Consider the following 23,210-nt stretch of genomic DNA (forward strand, 5'->3'; position numbering starts at 1 on the left):
ATGTCCAAGCAAGTAGTGAAAGAAGAAAGCACGAGTGACATATGCTTCTTCTGCAATTTTCCATCGAAGTGGGATGTGGGACTTATAAGATTCCTTCCAGTGTGAAATCCATGTGCTCCATGAGCTTTATGGGAACCACAGATTTTCCCACAGGGGTCACCCATTAAACCAGAACTTCAGCTTATAACCGAAGCATGAGGAGTGACTTCTATCTCTTCCACTGCAACTGCTTTGTTGAATATATTTGCTGGATCTCCAAAGTGAAGTAAAAGAGGATTTTGAAACTAGAAGCCAGAGACGCTTACGTTAAATGTCAGTGTCGTAACAGTTCTTTAGGTTGCATAGTTGCCTGTTTTAGCCTGCTAAGTCTTGTAACTGTTGGTAGGGGAACTGAGAATAGGGCAATCCCCACCCCCCATCTTCATTTGTTACTTTATTTACTCCCCGAGCAGAGGGGAGTATGTAAGTGTCCTCAGAGATGAGTAGGTTAGTTCAGAGCTATCTATGAAAGCAGCACTCTGTAATCTGAATGTTCTGATGCAAGTATATTGTGATTTTTCTTTGGCTGGGCAGTATTTGCCCCATGATGAAAGAGAACTTATTTTGTATTCATGTGTTCGTTTGCATGACGATATTACCTGTTTCCTAGATTTTATATTTATTTAATTAGTTTCTTTATAGACCACATTTTAGCTAAAAAGTCCTCAAGAATGTTTACAACATAATAAAATACAATGAAAGTCAATACAAACAGCAAAAACTCAGTTAAAATACAGTAAAAATCTGTTTCTCTTTAGCATCACTCCCCTGTCACACCATTTTTAATTAATCCATCTCAAGGCCCCTCTGGAAAAAGCAGGTCGTCAGATCCACTTTTTGACCATAAGACCCTCATCTATACTATTTGGGTTCTAATAGAGCCAGTTTGGTGTAGTGGTGAAGAGCTCGGAACTCTAATCTGGAGAACCGGGTTTGATTCCCTACTCTTCCGCTTGAAGCCAGCTGGGTGACCTTGGGCTAGTCACGGCTCTCTGGAGCTCTCTCAGCCCCACCCACCTCACAGGGTGATTGTTGTGGGGATAATATTGACATACTTTGTAAACGGCTCTGAGCGGGCATTAAGTTGTCCTGAAGGGTGGTATATAAATCGAATGTTATTATTATTATTATTATAACGGCTTAGAATAGTATTCTGCTAGCATTATCTAATTAACAATTTTAACAAGTCACAGCTCAACATTTGTGTGGTGGAAATGTGGTCTGGGAAATGTGGTCTGGGAAATCAGTGTGGTCAGACACAGATGAGGCTCGGAAGAACTATCAATAACCATAAAGTAGCTAGAAACGTGTAGCTCTTTCGGCAGAGCACTAGAGCAGTGGGTGGGCTAGTGTGTTCTGAAGTTAGCAAGAAGTTCTACCCAGTTTACTATGAAGGATGTTCCAGCTACAGCCCAGGGCCCGCCAACTTAGGGCCTTTGATTTCAGTAGGGCTGATAGTCCAGAAGTGATCTGAGAAGCTGTGGAGCTTGCCAAAGATAATAAAGTATACATTTTACACTTGATAGAATTTTTTGTTGTTAGTTGTAGAAAATTGAATTCAGCATGATTTCGGTGTATTTTATGAAACTTGGAAGCTTTCCCCATCAAACCTGGGAGATGTTGAATGTACAGATTTTTAAAAGTATAGTCAGCAAAGGACAGCAATGTCCATCTATCCTGAATTTTAGCCAGTGTTATTAAATACATGGTATAGCAATTAAAAGTACAGATGCCTGACAGGAGATTTATACATTTTAAAGAATTTGTTTCAGATAAAAGCGACAAATGAACCTCAAAGCCCTCCCCCCAATTTGTTAAGGCACTACATGATGCCTATTAATTTTTGCTAGTGAATAGTTAGAAATGAAATAATCCCAACTATGGGGAAGTTGACAGAGGAAAAAAAAAATTAAACCTGAGGTAAAACTAGTACTTCATCTATTGAAGTCACAGAATTATACCATTCAGGTGAGAATCTAAGATGTTTTTCTATCCTTTCTATGTATCCCATTCTAGATTGTGCTATGCTCTAGGGTGAAATAGCATAGAACTTTAAAAAGCTTTAAGTTGAAAATAGTTGCAAACATGAAAGTAGCATAACTGTTCAAGGCTCTGTTAGAATCAGAAGATTACACTTCTCTAAGTCAATTTGGTATGTATCATAGCAGCTAATCTGCTTTCCTCAGATTGTATAAGATTAGCCACCCGATAATCCTACGTATATTTACTTAGAAGTAAGTCTCACCAAGTTCAGTGGGACTTTCAGATTTTTGTGCATATTTCAAGTCGGTATAAATGATGAAATCACCACACAAGGCCTACAGAGGACTCAAATTCAAGAAGTACCTTCACAGTTCCGTTATTTTTCCCATGAAGCCTCTGGGAAGCTATGACCTTGCGAGTGCTTCTATTTTTTTGCCTAAAGGAACGGAGACCTCAAACTGCACTAAATCAAACAACCAGGAATGACTTATGAGTTCCCTACTTGGCAAAACCCGATTTTTCAAAAAGGAAAAGTAGTCACAACACATCACTCGGGTTGAAAGTTTAATTTTAACATTTAGTTTTAATATACTGTCAGTAAAATAAAGCATTTATTACTGCAAACTTTGTTGTGGTTCTTCCTGTGTTTGTTTTGATGAATATAGTGCAGATAAAATGAACTGCCTGCCACCCTCTTCCTCACCTGAATGAATGAAGAAAATGGAAAAAAATATTGCACAGATAACACCAGATTATGCTACCCGTGCCCAGTTGCTGCTTGTTTCTGTGTATGGTCTAGGAAAGATTTTTGAATTTTAGGTTCTGCAATAGGCATACAGTCCTGCCATCTGTGCGCTAAACTTTGTCTGTTTTACTTGAAACCGCAAGTCTCTTTTTGTTGGTGATAGAAATGTAAATTAATCTTACGGTTATTTGAAAGCGAATGCATTTGGCTCCTAATGGTTCTTCTATTTATTTATTTATTTTATTTATTTCAGATTTCTTTTTTTTTAATTTTATTTTTTTTATAATTGCTTACAATAACAATACAGAAGAAAGGAAGGGGGGCAGAGGAAGGGAGAGAGAAAACAACAACAACATATAACAACTACACTACAAATAATGCTTTCCCTTCATACTGCCATTGTTTAAAATTAAAACTTTGTGAAATACTGATGGAATGGTTGACCTTACAAAATACAGATTGCTATCCAAATTAAGTCTTCCTCCCCCCCCCTGGGCCTCGGATGCAGTTCTCTCTGAACAGCTGCAGTCGCCGTGCTCGTTCCCTCCTCCCCTCCCCCTTCAGACTTCGAATCCTTTTCTTCTTGCTTAGCCTCTTGCTGGAACTCTTGGTTTTTGCCCTCAAAGTCCCTTAGCTGATCTTCTGATGTTATCTTATAAGCTTGATCTTTGTAACTAAACCAGATACCTTCCGGAAATAACCATTTATACTTTATTCCACGTTCCCTCAGAAGAGCTGCAAACCTTTTATACTTAAATCTTTTCTGAGCTAAGAATGGAACGTCCTTCAATATCTTAACCTTGTTACCCAAAAAGTCCAGATCCGCATTGTATGAATTATATAGGATAGTGTCCCGGATCCTCTTAGATGAAAAATCAATGATGATCTCGCGAGGCAGCTGACGCTTCATTGCATATTTTGAAGAAGCCCGACGGACTTCCAAAATGGCGCATTTTACTTCTTCTTTAGTTGCCCTCGTGGGTGTCGCCAATAGTTCCGAGGCAAGATCCTTTAAATCCTCATTTTGCTCCTCTTTCACGTTCTGGAGACGCAAAATTGTCTGTGTTCGTTCCACTTGTAGCCCGATCAGCTGGTTCTCCACCAGCTTTAATTCTTTGTTCGTTGCCCTCACGAGTGACGCATTTTCCCGAGCAGACTTCTCTGCCCCCCCGCTGCTTCCTTGATGGTTTTCACTTCGCTCTCAATTAAGCCCACCCTTTGATCTGTTTCATTCAGCTTGTCAACAAAGGGCGTTATGGCTTTGATAACCGACCTCTTCACCAAGTCCTCGAGCGACTCGCCTTTCCCCTGCAGGGCTGCCGAAATTGACTTGCCCAAAGCGGGACTCTGCTTTTTCGCTGCCATTTTAGGGGGGGGGGACCGCCAACCAAATTCTGAAACTCAGCAAGGGGGAAGAGCGAGCCTTCTTAGCTTCAGATCCCACCACTCCTTCGCGTGCGCTTGTAATAACAGAAGGGATTTGCTTACTTACAGGCTTTTGCCTAGTTCTTCTCTTTGCCGTTTTCCATGGCCCGGCAGCACTCGAGGTGCCACGCACGTCTGCCGGCTTCCGTAGGAGCAAACGGGCAATTTACCCCCTGCATCGACTTCAGGGGGTTCTTCCCGCAGTGCTCTGGACCCTGCCTCCCTCACTGGGAGTCCTGGGGGCTAACCTTCGCAGGTCAGCCGCCCGGTCAGGCTGCTCAGACGCTTCCTCCCGGACCTGCTTGACTCTCTGTGTGGGAGGGACAGCTGGCACGAGCACACAGGCTCTTTTGCCAAGCAATCCCCGAGTTGTCTGCACAATGTGAAAGCGTGGAGGAATTGCCCATGTGAATGCCCCCTCCTAGTGATCAGCGAGGCTACTTTCTAAACGCTGCTGATTATGGGGAGCAGCCACGCCAGTTGGTCTTACTTTCTGTCGTTCACACTGTGCAGACTTGGTGGTCATGTGCCCACTCTCCCTCCTCGTGTGGTGAGCCAGTGTGCAGACAGGTGGTCTGCACGGGCCACTGCTCATTTGTGAAGAATGCCCACATTGTCAGAGATGGATGGAGACATTCAGAAGGTTCTGGAGCAAACTGATCCAAGGGGCTTTGAGCTGATGCTCAGCTTAGACCTGGCCAGCAAGACCGTGCCAGCAGGGGGATCTTTTCCCATTGTCATTGTTGCCACAGCCCAGCTTTAAGCCAAGCAGGGGCCACTGGGTGCAGCTTGTTCATGGCTACTAGCAGTCCTTTGTGGCAGCAGCCTATGTAGTCCACCTTGGATCTCAGTGAGAAAAGTGGACTATAAATAGTAAAATAGTAATATAATTGGAATATAATAATACGGAACCATCTAGATAAATTCAATTGCCAGTCCTCTCCTGCTTGGGAATTTGTTTGTAGGGGTTTAGGCAGTGTTGGAAAGGACCAGTTTTAAGTTTTTCTGACCTTACTGAGACTTTCATTGAGTATAAATGAATCCGGACAGTTTCCCATAGTTTATGGAGGGGATCTGAAAGAGGGGTTATTTTGAGGTATGTCATTAGATTTCACAAGACTCAAAAACGTTTGATATGTAATTAAAATATTGCACTTTGACAGATTGTTTAACAGAGAAAAATGATGATAATAGGGCTTTTTTTCAGGGGGAACGCGGTGGAATGGAGTTCTGGCATCTTTTGAAAATGGTCACATGGCCGGTGGCCCCACCCCCTGATCTCCAGACAGAAGGAAGTTTAGATTGCCCTCCACGCCGCTGGAGCGGCGTGGAGGGCAATCTAAACTCCCCTTTGTCTGGAGATTAGGGGGCAGGGCCGCCGGCCATGTGACCATTTTCGCCAAGGGCGATTTAAACTTTAAAAAACTCCTCCCTTGTTCCAGCTGACCCCAAGTGTCATCATTGTGCAGTTCTGAGTTCCACCACTGAGTTCCACCACCTCTTTTCCCAGAAAAAAAGCCCTGGATAATAATGACAAATTATGGTTACAGCCTTTCCTTGCATCTCTTTAAAGTGACCTGTAAGGCTCAACAGGTCTCCCTTTTCTTATCTTTTATTGCCCATCCTCAGGCCCATGGCGAATAATCCAATTTAAGTTTCTTTCTAGTGTCTCTTTTTTACTGTGATATATATCCTTTATTGTAAACTTTCTTTATTCATTTCAGGAAATGAAACCATAACTTGCATACAAATATTCCCCCTCCCCCTTTCCTGGATTCAGAAAGCTTTATTGCTGAATTGTATGAGTGCTCTTTACATTGAACCAAACATTAAGATTCTGGCTTGATGTCCCCACAGGAAATGGACTCAGGCTGAAAGTTAAAGCTATAATTCAACTTCTTCAAAAAGTTTTTCCTAGGAGATTACATGTTTTATCCCTAATTACAAGCTGTATATGTCAGCCCATTCATCCCCAGATGTGCACTGCATATAATCTTTTTGTGACTCATAATACTCCAAAAAATTGACAGCAGAGCTGAAATTACCTTTAATGAACTTTAAAAAATTAGAATGATTTAAAAATGAGACTGATTAAAAACAAGGTCAAACATCCGTCTTTGGGACGCTGGTTGCCTGAAAACATTAGCGTTCTTTTTCTCACAAGATCAGCATTGGCTCCCTTTTTATTATGTGTATTTTTTGAAGGTGGGGGGAATGCTGCAGTATATTGATTAAGGGTAATGGATGATTATGAACAGTTGTTCTGTAGAAAGACTGAAATAACTACCCGTGATTTGCTATGCTAGGCTAAGTTGAATTTTTTAAATAAATTTCCATTTTTCTATTCCCATCACTATCCCATTGAATCCAGAAAGCATTTTCAAACTCCACAAAAGTTAACTGGTTTAGAGGGTTTAGTATGGAACTGTTGAAAACAAAACTCATAATTTCCAGGTGGTTTGCATCTGTGCAGAAAAATCAAGAAGATGGTTACTTAGAAAAAACTAGCATCCTTTATTCCCAGCACATTTTAAAGGATATAAGTTCCCAGAGGGATATAAATTTTTCAAATTAAAACAAAGCAGCTGGCTTTATGTATGACAATGATACCCAGTCAAAGGCAGCAGTGGTCTGAAAACCTCCAAGAAAGTGGATACTACACCTTTGCTAGAAATCTTATCCCATTACTAACCCTCAGGATTTCCTGACATTTTACTTTCCATTTGCAACTGTAACACAAAAAAAATTCTGTGCAGGGCTGATACATGTATCTGTCTTGTCTTGCATAAGCTCTTCCCTTAGTTCAGATTTTGACACTCTTCAAATGTTACCGGCTTCTGCTGATACACCAGCTGTGACTGTCCCTTGAAAAGTGTGATCTGGCCATAGTGATCCATGCTCTGATTTCATCTGGGTTAGATTACTTAATGTACTTTACATGAGGCTGCCTTTGTCCAGAAACTGTAGCTTGTCCAAAATATAGCAACAAGACTGTTATCAAGGGTGGGATACAGGGATTGTGTTACCGAGATGCTGAAAGATCCGCACTTGTGTCCATGCACAATTCAAAGTGCTGGTTCTAACCTTTAAACCAACAAAAGAAAGGGCAACCATGTGACAACCAGTAGCGGCATCTTACTTATGGAATGCCCTTCTTCTTGAGGCTGGCCTGGTGTCTGTGTTTCTTTTTCAGTGCCAGGCCAAAATGTTTCTGTTCACCCAGACTTCTAATTAAGGGTTGATTTTTTTAAACATGATTTTAGCCTGGACACTGTTGTTTTAAGTAGAGATGGGCACGATCCAAAAAAAATTGCCGATCCAGCTGATTGTGGATTGGCGCCGGTGACGATCCTGTCTAAACTATCCACACCGATCATCTCCCATTCCCGATCTGTGGATTGTGGATCGTGGAGGCCAAAGCGGGATGCGCTGCTATTCCAAACTATGTGGGAAGGTGGGTGTTGGCGGCAGCCACCGGGCACGGCGGGCACGGGGAGACGGTGATGAGCCGCCTCCCCTCAGGGGGCAGGGGGTCTGGCCGCTCGCCAGCGGCACCCCCCATGTGCCCGCCTGCCAGGCCAAAAAGGAGCGCACTGGCGAGAAAAGAACAGTGGGTGATGCTGGCGGCATCTGTGTTTGGACATCAGAGCTGCCTATCAGGGTTTGCAGGGATGAGATTGGAGTGCCCATGGCCCTTCCCCCTCCCTCCCCTGGGTGTCTTCTCCCAACTGGTGACTGCTTTGCTGCTCCGTGGTTGGAAGGAAGCCCTGTTGATCAAGGAAAGCTGGGCTTCCATTCGGGTTTCCAGGGCGACAGAAGGAGGGGAAACACAGCTCAGGCATTCCCCTGGCTCCGTTGCCCTGGGAATAGATTACTGGCGCCTGAGTGTCTGGCTTCCCGATCTGAGCATGATCCAGCCCCGATCCAGCCCCCTCCCGATCGCTGGATCGTTGGCCGTGGCCGGTCACGATCCGCTGAGTCATGATCGCGCAATCGCCATTATCGTGGGTTTTTTTGGATCGTAATGCGGATCGTACCCATCTCTAGTTTTAAACTATCTTTGGTTTATTTTTATGATTTATGTTTTTATGCTGGGCTGGGGCTTTTTTAATGATGGATTTTATTTAATATCTTTAACTGTTTTGCTTTTGTTATTTTGTAAGCTGTCTCGGGGAGGTTCTTAGAGAGGGAGCATACAAATGTTCTAAATAAATATAAATTGTGACACCATAGAATTCATGTTTCTAGTAGTGAAACATTGGAAAGCCTGCAATAACACGAATGAGTTCCATTGCATGGGTATTTTCTGTGGAATTGTTCAGTCTATTTTGTTGCGTGCCTTTCTACTGGCATGTAGGATGAACCGTGGAAAAATTTTCGAGTCACTAGTTAGCATTTAAAGAATGTCTTTCTTAGCTTAATCTGGTGAGTTTTCCTTCCTGAGTCAGGTTTACTACATTTGCTGCATCTAGTTGAATAAACTTGGCTGATAACCTATGATACAGGCCGTTTCCAGACGGCTGACCTGCACCCGGGACGTCGCGCCACGTTTCGGACCGTGCCGGGGAAAATGCGAAATATTGCGTTTTCTCGTGCCGCTTTTGCGCGATGTCGTGCAAAACTTGCGCGAGAAAATGCGATATTTTGCGTTTCCCCCAGCACGATCCGAAACATGGCGCGACGTCCCGGGTGCAGGTAAGCCGTCTGGAAACGGCCATAGTATAATCGAAAAGAGTCCAGTAGCACCTTTAAGACTAACCAACTTTACTGTAGTGTAAGCTTTTGAGAATCACAGTTCTCTTAGTCAGATGTGTCAGACGAAGAGAACTGTGATTCTCGAAAGCTTATGCTACAGTAAAATTGGTTAGTCTTAAAGGTGATACTGGACTTTTTTCGATTTTGCTACTACAGACTAACACGGCTAACTCCTGGATCTATGATATAGTATAGTTGACTATGTTTTTTGGTGTGGTAAAAAATCAATTATTTTTCCTTACTGGGACTTTTTCAATAAAACTCCTAATCATGTGAAAATTACTCATGGAAGCTATTGTGTTTTATCTTCCCTTTCTCACAGAAATAACTGAATTGTCTCTTTATTGACCTGCCCACAGTTATCCAGCGAGGGAGAGTTTTTTGTCATTGTCTGGTTCTCCTGTCCCCATGCCATGCAGTCATTCCAAATTTGCATCTTCCTGGTTTTTTTTTTCCATCCTTCATCGAAGTTATTGGTGTGGCTGAATGCAGGAATTTGATCACATGTAACATTACTATTTTAAAAGTTCAACTGGGGCTGTAAGTTTTAGAACCGAAAATAAATGAATCCATAGAAATGTACCGAAGGGCACTTGTTCAGGATGCACTTGTGTGTTCATGTGTATATATTTGTTTTTATAATATCAGGTGATCATCTTGGATATTACGAAAGCTGGCATCAATGGTGTTTTTTGCGGATATCTGGCTGCAACGGGACCACACCAGAGAAACCTGCCGTGCATTATTGAAATGCAAAAATAAGCCTGTACAGTGTTTGGATGGATGGGAAATACGGCTTTTTAACTCTCTTGAGAATTTATTGTAGCTGCTTTGATGTGACTTAATTAGCCTACTCAACAAAAGCAGAGACTAACTGTCTAACAACTGGCTAAATGGAAGGAACTTTGTAATATGTTTAGATTCTTAATCAGAATTTTAGCTTTTTATTGCTTTGCAGGGGAATCCTTTAAAAAATGCTGTGAGACAGTTGCTGGAAAGTGTGTATTTTCCCTCTAAAGAACATCTTCATCAGTTGCATCCACTTTAACTTGAGGGTTGTACTTCTTTGGGGAAACAGGTTAGCATTCGGAGAGAACTACTTATTTGGTCAAACCAAGAATGATTTCCTGTATTATCCAAGAAACAGGCCTGTGGGCATTATTTTAAAACCTTACAGTTGTTAAAGAGGCAAAAGGGGTACAGAATGACTTACATACTTATATTCTTTATCCAGAAACATTTTCCCTTTCCTAACATTGGCCTTGGGTAGTACTAGTGAAGAAGTATATGTAGGTCCTGTATGGAGGTGAAGAGTGCCCTCAAGTCAGAGTTGACTTACGGCAACCTCTAGTGGAGTTTTTCAAGGCAAGAGGCTAACAGAGGTGGTTTGCTAGTGCCTGCCTCTGCAACCCTGGTCTTTGTTGGAGGTCTCCCATCCAATTACTAACCAAGGCTGACGAGGGTTGCCAGGCCCCCTCAGCCTCCCGGTGGGGGACAGGGGCCTGGTACTTATCTTTGGGGAGAGGTGTGTGTGTGCATGCGGAGTGCTCGCGTGCGCCCCCCCATGCACAATGATGTCACTTCAGGAGTGACATCATCACGCGCCCCCTGGGCAGGCCCGTTTTTGGGTGCTGCAGAGCGCTCCTCTGCTCTGCAGCGGCGCAAACGGGCCATTCTGCTGAGGATTGGGGCCGTTTTTGAGGCGCTGCGGAGTGCAGGAGCGTTCCTGTGCTCCGCAGTGGCTCAAAAACGGGCCCAATCCACGCTGAAACGGGCCCGTTTTGGGCGCTGCGGAGCGCAAGAGCGTTCCTGCACTCCACAGTGCCTCAAAACAGGCCCGATTCATGCCGAAATGGGCCCATTTGGGGGCATTGCGGAGCGCAGGAGCACTCCTGCGCTCTGCAGCTGCTGAAAACGGGCCCATTTTGCTGTGTATTGGGCCCATTTTGGGCACTGCAGAGCACAGGAGTGCTCCTGCGCTCCACAGTGGCCCCAATCCGGGCCAAAATGGGCCTGATCCTGGTGCATGGGAGCGCGCTGTGCAGTGAGGAAGTGCGCAAGGAAGGTGCGCACCCTCCCGCTGCTCAGGTAAGTGGGGACGGGGTGTGGGGAGCGGGGGTGGGGGATCCCCCAACCCCACTGGGGGTCTGGGATCCCTAAGGCTGACCCTGCTTAGCTTCTGAGATCTGATGAGATCAGACTCACCTGGGCTATCTAGGGCAGGGCAGGCCCTGTATAGAGGGAGCTTTTTCATGTTTTTTTTGGGCATGCCAGTAGAAATTACTGCAGAGATTTATGCTGTATTTTGTGCTCCATGCTAGACTGTTCCTCTTTTTTTTTTTTTTAAAACAGACAAGGGACATGTTGGTCAAGATTCTCTATCTAGAATGGAATTTGACATTCTGAGAATCACTCTATAAAATGGTTTGGAAACGGTACTTCGTTTAGAGATCTCAACAAGCGGCACTTAAACTGCAATCTCGTTACCATGCTTGTGCGCTCCCCTCTGTTTTTCTGTCATGCATGGAACTTGTTTGAAAACTTTTCAGTAAGACGGGATTCTAAACCTCACTTAAATCCTAGTAAATCCCAGCTTGGGTGTGTGTGTGTGTGTGTGGTGTGGCAGTTTGCCACAGTGCCTGTATTCTGATGTCACTGATCAAACTGGGAAGTTTTCCGACAAGCTCTGCACATAACAAGAGGGTAGGAATGGGTGGCATCAACAGTGCAACAAGCTGTGATACTGCCTTACTGCAGTCTGTGTGCAGTTTGTTGTGATGTCTGAATGCAGCCACTGTATTGACTTTCTGTTGAAAGTTTAGAAACTTTAGAAAGCTTTAGGGTTATAAGGCCCTCTTTCCATTTGTTTCTCAGCTCTTTACAAAGCTGTTTATGGAGCCACCTTGGTTTCTTTAGGCTCTTCCCATTTTCTCTTCTCTTAGGAATTGTTTGTAATTGTGCCTTCAGTATTTCACCTTCAAGAAACGCCGACCCCTCTTGAAATGTCTTCTCCTTAAGTCTTTCTGACCATGGGATTCTACCCAGCATAACTTTAAGTTTGTTAAAATTTGCTTTCCTGACGTCCAGCCTATAGGTCTGACTATGTACAGCTTTTCCCTTCCCCAAGACTATAAATTCCAAAATTACATGGTCATTACTACCCAGAGTGCCCACTACTTTCACCTTGTCAACCAGTTCTGGGTGAGAATCAAGTCCAAGATAGCAGATTCCCTTGTTTCCTTCTCTACTTCCTGAAAAATGAAGTTGTCAGCAAGGCAAGTCAGAAATTTATTTGACCTTTTATTAACAGCAGAGTTAGACTTTCAACAGATATCCAGGTAATTGAAATCTCACAAGACCGCTTTGTCCCGTCTCTTTGAGAACTTTGTAATTTGTTCTAGGAGCGTCTCATCCAAGTCCTCTGCCTGGCTTAGTGGTCTTGGAGAGCCAGTTTGGTGTAGTGGTTAAGAGCAGCAGGACTCTAATCTGGAGAACTGGGTTTGATTCCCCACTCCTCCACCTGAAGCCAGCTGGGTGACCTTGGGTCAGTCACAGCTCTCCCAGAGCTCTCTCAGCCCGATTCATCTTACAGGATGTTTGTTGTGGGGATAATAACATACTTTGTAAACCACTCTCAGTGGGTGTTGAATTGTCCTGAAGGGTGGTATATAAATCAAATGTTAGTATGATTATTATTGTTATTGCTATTATTATTATATCTATAGCAGACCCCCACCATAATATCAGTATTATTTCAGTAGTATTTCATCACAAGTATATACCTCCTTTAGATATAATGCGACTCCTCCCCCCATTTGTCTATCCCTTTTAAACAAGTTGTATCCTTCAGTCCTAGTATTCCAGTTGTGAGTGTCATTCCACCAAGTTTCAGTAATGCCTATTATGTCACGGGAGAAGCCAAGTTAATACAGTTGCAAAAAATGCTTTCTGAGAACTCATTCCAGCCTTGAAGATACCCTGCTATCTTGACATGGCTTATCTGGCCTCCTGGATCCATGCCACAGTAACATCGAAATGAGATTACTGCAATGTACTCTATGTTGGTTTCCCCCCAAAATCCACTTGAAGACTCCAGTTGATGCAGAATGCTGTGGCTCGGTTGTCATCGGGATCTAGGTGGAGCATACGTACCACTCCCATCCTGTAGTCACTCCATTGGCTGCCCATCTGTTACTGGATATTCAATATCCCATTCGAGGTGTTCGTTATCACATACAAAGCCCTTCTTGGCTTTGGTTCTATGTATCCCCAGGATTGCTTCTCTCCCTTTGCTTTACCATGGTAGCCTTTCTCATCTGAGCAGGGCCTTCTGCAGGTGCCACCCTGCAAATGGGCAAAATCAATTATTGCCTGCATACTCTGTTGTGGTCCTCACCTTGCCTGCCTGATGAGGTAAGGAGGGCCTTCACTCTTCTGGCTTTCTGCAAACTATGCAAAATTGAATTATTCAGGAGGGAATTTTCCACAGGTAATAGGACTGTACTATAACGAAATGGTGCAGAAAGATGCTTTGATAAAGGGATAGGGACTGTAGACTATACTACAGCGTACTGTCTTTTGCTGTAAGTATGCTCCTACTAGGTGACTTCTGCATTGTTTCAACATGTTATGTTTAAATATGCTTATTCTTGATTTTTAGCTCTGTTTTTAGATTTCTGCCTGTTTTTAGATTTTGATATCCAAACCCAATTGCACTGTATATCAGACATCCTAGCCATTTATCATATTTGTTTTTGCACTGTATAATCCTCCTTGAGTCTCAGTGGGAAAGGTAGACTATAAATGATATAAAACAAACAAAATATATACAAGAACTGAATAGTGATAATGGTGTGATGCATTAACTGGGAGGCATGCAATATTTGACCTGTAAAACAACTTGCCTATGTTCTCCATATGATAGCAAGTTGGGGCAACCGTGAAATATGAGAACTTTGCACAGTCAAAGAAATAGGCAATTAAACGCCTATTGACACACATGGCAAACTGTGTAGATTGAACATGGGGAGGGGGGCAGTGTGACCAAACCAACTCCTCCCTCTGTCTCCATGAGTTTGCCATAATGTCTATATGATGCATAGAACATAGGTGCATACGTACTGTTTGAAGTAACAGAGGCAGGTTTGACCAGGAGTGAATATGATCCATAGTTGTTGATATGCACAAGTCATTAGTGGCATGAAGGATACTTGAAAGATACATATGCACCTGTTTAACTTCCCCATGAGAATCGTGATGCTGTGAAGTGTTATGATTTATTTATTTCTAATGATCCAGGAATGTGCCTGTTATTATATAAATGGTGCATCTGAAATAAGTCTTGCCAGGAAGAGACTGGAGAAATCTAGGTTTAGCCAGAGAATGGTGAACATAGAAGGAAGACACAGGTTAAAAATTCATTAATAATTGCAGTAAAAAATCCTAAAGGGCTTGATAATCTTGGAAGAAAAGAAGCTGATGGAAAAGCCAAACAGAAAAAGATAGACTTACTTAAAAAAAAAAAGATTTGAGATAGAAATTGAGGAGGCGTTGTGAATGTGATCTGGAAGAGAGTTCCAATTGTAGGGAAGTCTTTTTGCCCCTTTGTACGTTTGTGAAATAAAAGAATGAGCACAAACTAGAAGCGTAACGTATTCTGCACCGAGACCATTATAAAACGCTAAGGGACATATTATCCAGTCAAACATTTCTGTTTCAAAATGGGGGCCTTTCTTCTACTTGCTGTTAACTTCCATTCTGATGCTACTACATACAATCAATGGCCACATCCCCATTCACTTCAGTGGGTTCATGATTTTGAACTGCTGTACGCACAACTTACTCCTTGAATTCAGGAGACTCTCCATCACTCCTAATTCTCTGCATGGCAGCGAGTATGTGGGTAGGGTCCACTGCCTGAACATCTTCCAATCTTTTCTCAGTATACAATTTCTCACCTTTTCTTCTTCTTTCAGAGCCGCAATCTTTTTAAAACGGGCCTAGGAAAGAAAAGCAAACTAAGCTTTCCCCACCCCCAAATTATCTAGGTGGAAAAATAAAAGATAGTGAAGGCACTGTGTATGGGAAATCCAAAGAGTGAAAAAAATAAGTAAATGAGAAACTACTGATAAGTTGAAAATCCATTACAAAGAAGAATATAAGTCTATACATTTTTAACATTGTTAGGCCCGATAGTATAGACTAGCAGTAAAGCGCAAAATGTTTGTACAATGCTCAAGCGCTACATATCAAGCATGTTCAGTGTTTGCCATCTAGCCCACTGTGCTAATTTTGATTTATATGCTCATGACAGGCTGGGAATCTGCTTTGTGAATGGCTTCCCGTGTCTGTGTACTGCAAGGGCTTCCATCAAGAATACTTTCTTCATGTGGCTAGAACAAAGAAACAGATTAGAAACTCCCCCCCCCCCTTATAATATGGTAAACTTTATAGCTTGATCCTCTGCATGTTTACTTGGAAAGTAAGCCCAGTTGATTTCAACAGAATTTACTTCCAAGTGAGCATGTAGAAGATCGGGGGAACTAATCACTGCAGAATTCAGCTGGAAAGACTGTAGGGGTGTGTTTTGTTTCCAAGAGGAGGAAAATTGTAGGAGGGGGGAGTAAATGAACCCTTTGTATGACTAAAAACATGTAACTGAAGTACATGAGAAGCCAGAGATACCAGAGCATGAGGCCTGGGCTCTGTTACATCATTCAAATTGTGATGGTCTCCAACCTTTTCTTACATATAGTAAATTTCTTCTTTGATAGTTATTAGTTACCTATTCTATGAGGAATCTTAGCATTAGATTCTTTTTGGGGGGCACATCAGTCTTTAAGTTCTACTTTGCTGGGAAAGACGGCTATACTGCCTTCAGTTTGGTAATTTAATGATGGCGAGTTTCCTTAGTAAACCAAATTTAGAGTACTAGAATGCTTATCTTATATCCAGACCTTGAACATAAAAGGCATTTTATACCAGCAATTGTTCATTTAATGAGCAATTGCCGAGTGCAGGCCGGTTAAGGGATTGAGCTATATGCACCATTATTGCGAGAAGTATTCCGAAATACCAGAAATAGGACGTAAGCTCTGATCAGGGAGACTGTGAGCACAATTACCTTCTTTTCAAATCCTTCTGTGACACTGCGGGAGGAAAAAGGACTTTGAAACTTGAAAGGATAGAGCTTGCTTTCAACCTCAAAAGCTAGGAGGAAAGGGCTCTGAAATTTGCTCAGTATTCCCAATTCACCATTAGCCTGTTTCTTCCTTTAGCCTCAAGGCATTCTACGCTTTTTGAAAAGATGTTAAGAAATTCAGTCACAATAGAGAGCCTAGTTTTGAACATGTTTCACTCGGTCCATTGAGGTCTGGTCTTCAGCCTTTGTGTGGGGTGAATTGAGCTGAGCAGCTAGCTGGATGGGGAGAGGTGAATGAGCAGTCTCTACGCAAGTCACCAATTCTGGCAAAAGAAAAGATTACCCTTTCGTTTTTTTAAAAAAGGGGAGAAGAAATTTACAATATGCATTCCTGTACAAGCCCGCCGGTGGCAATCTGTGGAGCAGAGCTCGCGCTCAAGTCAATATGGAGCACTTTGGTTTATAGCAACTCTTGTTAAGTTTGCCTTGTAATTGAAGATGCTGTTGACCTTGCTTGAAGACCGTTTGTAAAACCGTTTATTTAGCATAAACTGAAATAATAAACCCTCCTTCTCTTAAGGCCGATTGTGATAGGGTGACATTAGTTTGATTTAATGATTAGCCGGCCTGACCCCTCAGCTTGAGAGAGCGGTTTGAATAGGGAGAGTTCACTACCAAGCACACAGGAAGAATACTAATGAGCTTGTTAAATTTAGCATGGCACCAACCAATTTTAATTCCTCTAATGGGAGAAGCGCTGCCTCTGAGAGAGAGGGAGGGAGGCAGAGAGAGAGAGAGAGAGAGAGAGGGAGGAAAAGAGTAGAGGAATGTCCACATAAGCAGTAGCTAGAGAATTTCAGTCAAGGCGAGAAGTTCTAGAGAGGAAGCCAAGGTCTTTTGGATTGAGTTGTAAGTACCTTGTATGTATGACTTTTTAAAACAACCCCCCCCCTCAGGTATTTTCGTTAATTGCCTGGGAGACAGGAATATTATTGGAGATATAATTATGTACTCAAATGCTCTATGCTTTTCAGAGTGGTAGTCAGGACATCCCCTCCTTCCGCAAATGAGATACCTCATTTTCAACTTTTTTAAAAAAATCAGTGATCTTTTGGAAACTGGAAAGTTTTCAGCACTTTGAAATAAGAACGACGGTGTTTTGCCAAAAGTTTTTCTGAGAGACACAGGTCAGCAAATTAACTTGGTGTTTGTGTGCATGTGTCTTCCTTCCCTGTTTTGAGAAAATGAAATGACTGGTTCTAAATAAGTCTTTGGGTAGGCAAAGGGCTTTCCTGGTGAACACCTCTGCTTAGTAAAATGTTGTGACCCTGTGGCCTTAATGTAAGGTTTTCTGTAATCTCCATCAGTACTTGATTTCATATGTTCCTTGAGAGAACACAGAATTGGTTTGACAATTTCAGGTTTATTTATGTTATTTGTAGTGTGCTTGCCTCCCTGTTTTTCTTCTTTTTTGATAAAATAGTCTGTAGACAATGGTTAAGTTTTGTAAAACTGTGTAGAAGCTATACTGTCTGATGTGCAAGTCCTTCTCCATGTTCTGGAACTCATGTGGGGGAAAACACTCTGCACGTACTCAGAGGTTCTCCATCTGTCCTGCCAGTCTAAGGAAAAACTGACTATCAGAGTGTCATATGGTAGAGATGGTCCTTGTTATTAGACTGAATCCTGCCTCAGCTTAACTCTTTCAAACATAAAAACAAAGGAGAGTGTGTATCTTGAATGAAAGGTGTAAGTGTGGTGTTCTATCTCTCTTTTACTCCGCAGTAAGGCTGAAGAAATGTGTAGAATAATAGAACATGACACGTTTAACTAATATAAAACAAGCATAAATTGGAACGCTTCTGGCCCTTTGATTTTCAGATGGTATTTGACCTGTTGCAACTTATTTTTTTATAGCAAAATAGACTTTCCCTCCTTTGACAGCAGAGAAGGCGACTTCTTCAATGCAAGCAGTAACAGTTTGTTTCGTGTTTTTGGCTGCAAGACTCGATTGGCAGATGCTGCCAGAGAAGTGGCTTGTTTGCTTACATTTTTCCTCTAGACCCCCACTTGTTGCCATGGCGGACTGTCTGTTTCTGTCAATAATTTGGCCTGGCGCAGCTTGTCTGCACTGACTCTTAAATTTTATTGAACAATTCAGCTTGAACAGAACAAGATTAGACAGCTTTCACCTTTTGGCTTGCTGAAGTGGTTTTACTGCGCTTATAAGAGCTGGTGGAATTATTGCATGAAAAGTCGTCCTCCCCCCGCATTTCAGTGTGTAGAGAGCGATTTCAAACCACTTGGCTATTTGTATTCTGGAGTGTGTGTACTGTCAAGTTTTTCATCTGCCCCCTTTGAAAAGCAACTCTGTAGTGCCGGGCATGCAGTAAACTCTCAACAAACAGTTTGTCCGTTGGAATTTCTCATTATTACAAAAATGCCATCGCACACAAAAGGGGTGATGGTGGACTTGGCTGGCAGCTGTTCGTGTTTCACCAAGAAGTGGTATTATTTTCATGCTGGAAAAAATATGCATGTCATTGCTAGAGGTCCTCCCCACCCTCATACATTATTTGTTATATATATATATGTTAAAACCAAATATAGTTTTATTTCAACATTATGAACACTTCCAAGTTTCTCAAACGAGGCTCATCACTAAGAAGCTTCTTCCACTTAAGTCATTCAAGTTTAACTCACATCATATTGTATATTTGCAGGACAGAAATTAATGTGTTGCTTTAGTACTCTGGAGTAGTATATTCATTTTATAATAAACGTATACTCCAACACTTAGCAAATTAATTTGTAACTAAGTCCCATTGCCGTTCTTTGCTTCTAAGTTAACTGTTAAGATTGCAGCTTTACAGGTACAATATAATCAGTACAAAGTAAATTACATTTCAAAACTGTTATCTAAAAATCTACATATTTTTAACACTTGTAAATTAAACACTCTGCTCATTTATCTTAATACAGTGTTCCAGTCTAAACTTGCCTCATTAAAGTGTCTAGAAGCATTCTGAACACAATATAGATCTGTCTTTAAAAAACAAAATCCACATCTTCCCTTCAAAGGTTTATAGTAGGCTTCAACAGAACATAATTACTCTTTCTGGAAAGTGCTAACTGCTTAGTTTGTAAGAATTTTTAGATACTCCATGCCCACTTCATCATTCACAATTAATTTAATTGTAAAATAGGTGGAACCATTCAATATAACACTGCCTAAGCATATGAAAGCAAAAAGGGGGGGGGGGAAACCTGGTATTTCTTTTCTTTAAAGAATTGCCCCTCAAAATATTATAAAATGTATATTCAGAGAGGTATATCGGAGGAGAACTGAGGGCTGTTGTCTTTCATCATTCTTTAAAAGTGATGGAATGTAATTTACCATTATATTTTCTTAAAAGGTTGCAGGCACTTCAGGTAATACCGAATCAAATCTTTTCTGTTATCCTCCATTTCTCCATCATTGCAGTTATGGGGTAGTTCTAAAAGTTAAAAAAAAAAAAGTTACTGCATTTTCCTCCCCAACTATTTAAAAAGTTTCTAGATATAGTATTTCTTTTCTGTCCCAGACATCTGATCCTAAAATATTCTTTGTTTTTCATTTCCCCCCCATTTTAACTGTGTTTTTAAGCCTTAATAGAAATACAACTTTATCCAGCCTTCTTTCTTTGGAGTCCTGCACTTCTAACCATAGTAAACCTATATTCAAAACCCCACATTAATACACAGAAATAAACACACACAAACTTATTTTCTTGCAAAATATTATAAGCTTGGCTTTGCATTAGTTCACTTCTGGCTGGGTAAATCTCATTCCATTCAAAGAAGATAAATGGGAATTAGGACTTAGCACATTATGTGTGGATACCTGGGCTTGACCCAGAGTATTCATACATCATGAATCTGTAGCCAGTCATAGCTCCCCAGCGGAGTATATTTGCATGATAACAAATGCACGTTCATTATTATTCATGCATTACATTTCCACTGTGCACTTAAAACTAGTTAGGTGTGCATGCAACAATATAATATGCGAGCTGGCCCTTAGTGAAGAATCACACTTAGGGGTGCGATACAAAGATATTCATGGACAGATTTAATAAAACCCGCCGTATAACTTTCAGTGCAGCTATTCAGTGGGTGTTTGAGAAGGAGAGGGCGGTGACATACTGAGAGGCAGAGCTGATGACTGACCATTGTATTAACTGTGTTTCCTTGAAGTTTCTTTGAAATTCACAAGGGTGGTGGTGGTGGGGAGGCTGCTTATAATGAGCAGGAAAACTTTGCTTAAACTTACACTTTGTACAAAGAGCCAGCATGGCACAGTGGTTAGAGTGTCAGACTAGGATCTGGAAGGACCGGGTTCAAATCCCCACTCTGCCATCGGAGCTTGCTGGGTGACCTGGGGCCAATCACACACTGTCAACCTACCCTACATCACAGGGTTGGTGTGAGAATAAAATGGAGGAGAGGGGAATTAGCTAAGGCACCTTGGGACCTCATTGGGGAGAAGGGTGGGGTATAAATAAAGTAAATAAAATAATAAATACATTTTCACCCAGGCCATTTAAATATGTAGGTGGTAAATATACTAATTCCTAACTGTGCTGTGCTGAGGCTCCCCCCCCCCCCCCGGCCGCAATTGAAAAACATTCTACTGCTACTAGGAATACAGAAGTTGAATTGCCATAGTGAGGGGACATTCTGTTTATGGGGGGAGGTCCGTTGACACTCAGACAGGACCGTTTGTAGATTTGCTAGTTGAGAGAACACAAAGTTCAGTTTATATAAATTATATAAAAAGAGCTAAAACACCTGATTCTTTGGAGTTTTGGATATGGGGTTGGTGATAAAACTTTGTGTATTGCCCTCAGAAAATGAATGGTTCCTAAAAATTTGATTTACTTGTACAACTTAATATAGCAACATCTCTTCCAATTTTGTAATTTTCTGAGTTTCATGGTATGACTTTCCTTAAAGTGAAAAAAATTTAAGATGCTCTGATCCTTATATTTTTTTCTGAGTGATTAACTTGCTGCGCCAATGAACATACACACATGCATGTTTAAGGAAAACAAACTTACCAAGACAACACTCGCTAGAGACAATGAGTTGTATCCTGCAGATCCGTTCTGCTAAAGGAGATGCTTTCCTCTGATGATCCAGAGGAGTTAGCCGTGTTAGTCTGTAGTAGCAAAAATAGAAAAGAGTCCAGTAGCACCTTTAAGCCTAACCCACTTTACTGTAGCACAAGCTTTCGAGAATCACAGTTCTCTTTGTCAGATGCGTGTGATGAAGAGAACTGTGATTCTCGAAAGCTTCTGCTACAGTAAAGTTGGTTAGTCTTAAAGGTGCTACTGGACTCTTTTCGATTTTCCTCTGATGGAAGAAGATGCCTTTCAGGACATACAGGCTCCAACCCAACATTTTAAAGTCCGGAACATATAATGCTGTTTATAAAAAGATACCTTTGTGCTTACAAGAAATAAGCCAACTACATTAATGCTGATATTTGCATCGGCTCAGTGAGGTACGTGAACTTCTGAAAGTTTGGTCTATTGCTCCCCTTTCTTTCCGAAACATCAGAAGTGTTGGGATTAGGGTGAGAAGAAGTACACTGGCTAGAGCTAAGAGCTTGACACGTAGCTGTGCACTTCTAGATTTGGGTAGATCATGTTCTTTGCAAAGTGTGTGTGTGAGTGTGCACAGACAGACCTGAGTAGCTGTAACTGTTGTATTTCTCAGCACCCAAGGCAAAGCCGGGGACCTTGTATATATGCTCTGTGTTAACTTGCGGTAGGCTTCATGAGTTTTAGGAGCTCTTCCTTAATTTTGGTAGCTGCAATCTCCCATTAGTGGTAAGGAAGTATTCTCTTTCTAGCATGCATCTTTGTGGTTGTAAAGGAACATGCTGACCAAAACAAAGCATCCGTGGGTGGCTAGGCTTGATTTAGTTTCCGCTGGCAAGGTTCTTCTTCTGCGATTGGTGACAAATTGTTTTTTTCCTTCCTGGTCAAGCAGCCAAAACTTCCAGGCCTTCTTGTCCCAGAGGGTAGAAAATAGCAAGCCAGTGTCCATTAATGGATTAATGGATTAATGGATTAATGGCCCCGCTGGTAAATGCATCAGTGAATGAGGAGATGATGATCTACTGCACAACTGCCACTCGCACTGAATGGTTAGGTTCTCTCCCCCCCCCCACCCCCTTTAGCTCCAGAGACATTTTTCATAAACACACATATGTGCCTGTTCCAAACATGCTTTGCACTAGTGCTGAGCATGCTAAAAGGCAAAGAGAACAAGAACCTTATTTTCTATGGCTGAGCTAAAGTTTCTTTTCCCTACTCTTTCCCCCCTCCCCAATCCTTCCTTTTTTCCCTCTCTCTCTCTAGAGGATGAAAGTCCTGGACAGACCTATCACAGAGAGAGAAGAAACGCAATCACAATGCAGCCACAGGGCGGGCAAGGCCTCAGTAAAATCAGCGAAGAGCCTTCGACTTCTAGTGAAGAAAGGGCCTCATTAATCAAGAAGGAAATCCATGGATCTATATCGCACCTCCCTGAACCTTCTGTACCTTACCGCGGGACCGTCTTTGCTATGGACCCTAGGAATGGTTACATGGACCCTCATTACCGTGAGTATTTAATACAAGTTCTTTACAGGTGGCAAAGTTAGGGTGATCTAGAAGCCACCACCTTCTGTCGCATTTTTAATGAACATTGCTTCAAGAAGGATCGTGTTTATGACATGGTTTTAAAATATTCTTTCTGTTTATTTAGAAACTGGAGATAGGAGATGCAGAGAAGAGAAGGGAGGGACTGTTACATTACGCTGTTAAAGTTAAGGAAAGACATAGTCCTCAGGGACTTCTGCTAAACAAGACCCATTGGAATGAGTGGGAGTTTTGTCACATTTTGTACTAATGTACAACTCCCTCCTGTTTGCTTGGAGCTCATATAGAAGTTCTAAGCATCTTTTCAAATAAGGGAGCGCTAACCCTTGCTGGTTCTGTTTGCTAGAGATTTAATAAAATGTTGTGGAGGGAGTGGCAGAGACTGAGAAATGATGTGATGCAGAAACTAGAAGAAGTATTCAAACTCGAAAAA

At 41.9% G+C, this 23,210-nt stretch overlaps 1 protein-coding gene across 1 annotated transcript in view; it reads left to right on the forward strand.

Annotated features, from left to right (window-relative positions):
• The window catches only part of GLI3 (GLI family zinc finger 3), a 306,111-nt gene that overhangs the window by 73,482 nt on the left and 209,419 nt on the right, over positions 1-23,210 (forward strand). The window contains exon 3 of the mRNA XM_054991390.1: positions 22,496-22,738. Coding sequence (XP_054847365.1) covers positions 22,496-22,738 — 243 coding nt within the window. The remainder of the gene's footprint in view (positions 1-22,495; positions 22,739-23,210) is intronic.

This window comes from Eublepharis macularius, chromosome 11, assembly GCF_028583425.1.
Source record: "Eublepharis macularius isolate TG4126 chromosome 11, MPM_Emac_v1.0, whole genome shotgun sequence".
Taxonomy (NCBI): Eukaryota; Metazoa; Chordata; class Lepidosauria; order Squamata; family Eublepharidae; genus Eublepharis; species Eublepharis macularius.